Source organism: Ostrea edulis, chromosome 2 (assembly GCF_947568905.1).
Source record: "Ostrea edulis chromosome 2, xbOstEdul1.1, whole genome shotgun sequence".
Classification (NCBI taxonomy): domain Eukaryota; kingdom Metazoa; phylum Mollusca; class Bivalvia; order Ostreida; family Ostreidae; genus Ostrea; species Ostrea edulis.
The window spans coordinates 22,231,003-22,232,774 of record NC_079165.1 but is presented as its reverse complement, the minus strand read 5'-3'; the positions used below and the strand labels follow the sequence as shown (position 1 = coordinate 22,232,774).

General features: G+C 42.6%; 1 protein-coding gene across 1 annotated transcript; it reads right to left on the bottom strand.

The window, feature by feature from the left end:
* Window positions 1-383: 383 nt before the first annotated feature.
* LOC125679786 (uncharacterized protein F54H12.2-like) lies at window positions 384-1,772 on the bottom strand. Its single transcript, XM_048919251.2, has one exon. It carries the CDS (start codon window positions 1,770-1,772, stop codon window positions 384-386), a length of 1,389 nt encoding a protein of 462 aa, XP_048775208.2.

Below are 1,772 nucleotides of genomic sequence, written 5' to 3'. Positions count from 1 at the left end.
CCAGGGAAGTAACCAATCTTGAACCGTTTTTCTTTTACGATGGCGTTGATGTAGATAATACACACAATATTGTCCACAGACATCCGTGTTCAAAGCTTGATAACAATTCGTGTTATGAATCCAAGTGTCACCATGACGTCACATAAACTCTTTGATTTCTTGATACGCCGGGGGTAATCCGTAAGAATCAAAATATTCTATGATAGGACTGTTCAAATACAAACAGACCCAATGGGCTCCGGGGCGATGATGAGGGTCTGTATTAACCACGATCGCTTTTTGGTGGGGTAAGACCTCCGGTAATACATCTCTAAGATACACACCTCCAAACGCAGGGCCTAAATCTCGAGATAAGACGTCTCTCAAGTGATACGTGTCCATCTTCAGTAATCGATGCTGACTTCTCGTTGTTTGTTGATTTCTAGCAAATTATCAAAGACGGCATACACCACACAGTTTAAGGTCGTCGCTATGTTGACGGCAAATTGTACTTCTACTCTCAGGTTACCTGTTTGTATGAGATGAAATTTATCCGTCTGAGCTTCTTGATCTTTGGTGAAATCCATACACCATAGGGTGTAACCGTTTTTATATTCTTCCAGAGTAACGTCGGGAGCCCAATCTTGCCCTAATTTTCCCAATCCTTTGTACAGACTTAAATACGATCGCAGATACTGATCCTCCGTGAAATTAGGTTCCAGGGGACGAGTTTCCATCATGTCTCCATTGGTACTGACTTCTAATTTTTTTACTTTCTGATTTTGGAAATTAAACGGATTTTTATCTCCGTTAAAGGCGGCGTTCTCCACAAACCCCAAGAGGATGAGTTTGGGCATCTGGCCTTGGAATAGGTGATCGGTGATTTTCGATTGGGTCCCGGTGGGAATCGTGAACGTTTTCACTTCCACTCTTCTCAATGGATATTTAGCTGTTTGAGTACTCAGTTGTTGATTGATCAGATTGATGATCGTTGGAGTCGGTTTGACTTTTCTCACCCACAAGATCATACTTTGAATGACTACTTTCCCACTACTACCGACGTCGGTCATAATGTAGAATTGGGGTCTGGCACGATTGAATCGGTGACGTACGTCTAATCCGCTCGGCAGACATTTTTCTTGCTGAAACAAATCCAGATGTAAACGGTCCATCAAGACAATTTCCTTTATTTTGTGGTGACGTTTTCTCAACCCCACATTCTTAGAATCCTCGGGATATATTGGTGTCGGTAGCATTGCATTGATGGTGACTTTATTATCAGCTACGGCGAATTCCTTTGGAGGTTGAACCAGAGCAGAATACTCATGATCGTCCATTTGACCCGCGGTATCTTTTTCCCACAAGGTACAGGCTCTCATCTGAGTTTTCAGAGTTTTGAGGGCATAAGACAGTAATTTTTCCAAGTAGGCTTTGTACGGATAAGTATCCGTTCCTGGGGTAATGACTTTGCCATTGAGACTCACATCGATTTCATTGAATAAGGAATGTAAGATGTTATTGACCGGGGTGGAAGTAGAATTGGCTCCCGTGAGAGCCGTCCCGTCTGCTTTGGTGAATTTACAGACCATCTGGAGATACGATTGAGATAAATCCAGATATTCATCTTCTTGACCTTTGATTTCGAATTCAATCGGAGCCGTATCCGAATTTAACGTACTGGAAATCGGATGATATTCCATCCATTTAGAGTCTTCTAAAGTGACGTTTGTCGGGGGAACTTTAAACAGTTCCAAACTGTCTGTGTCACACGCGCAGGATTCTCTGTGCATCAT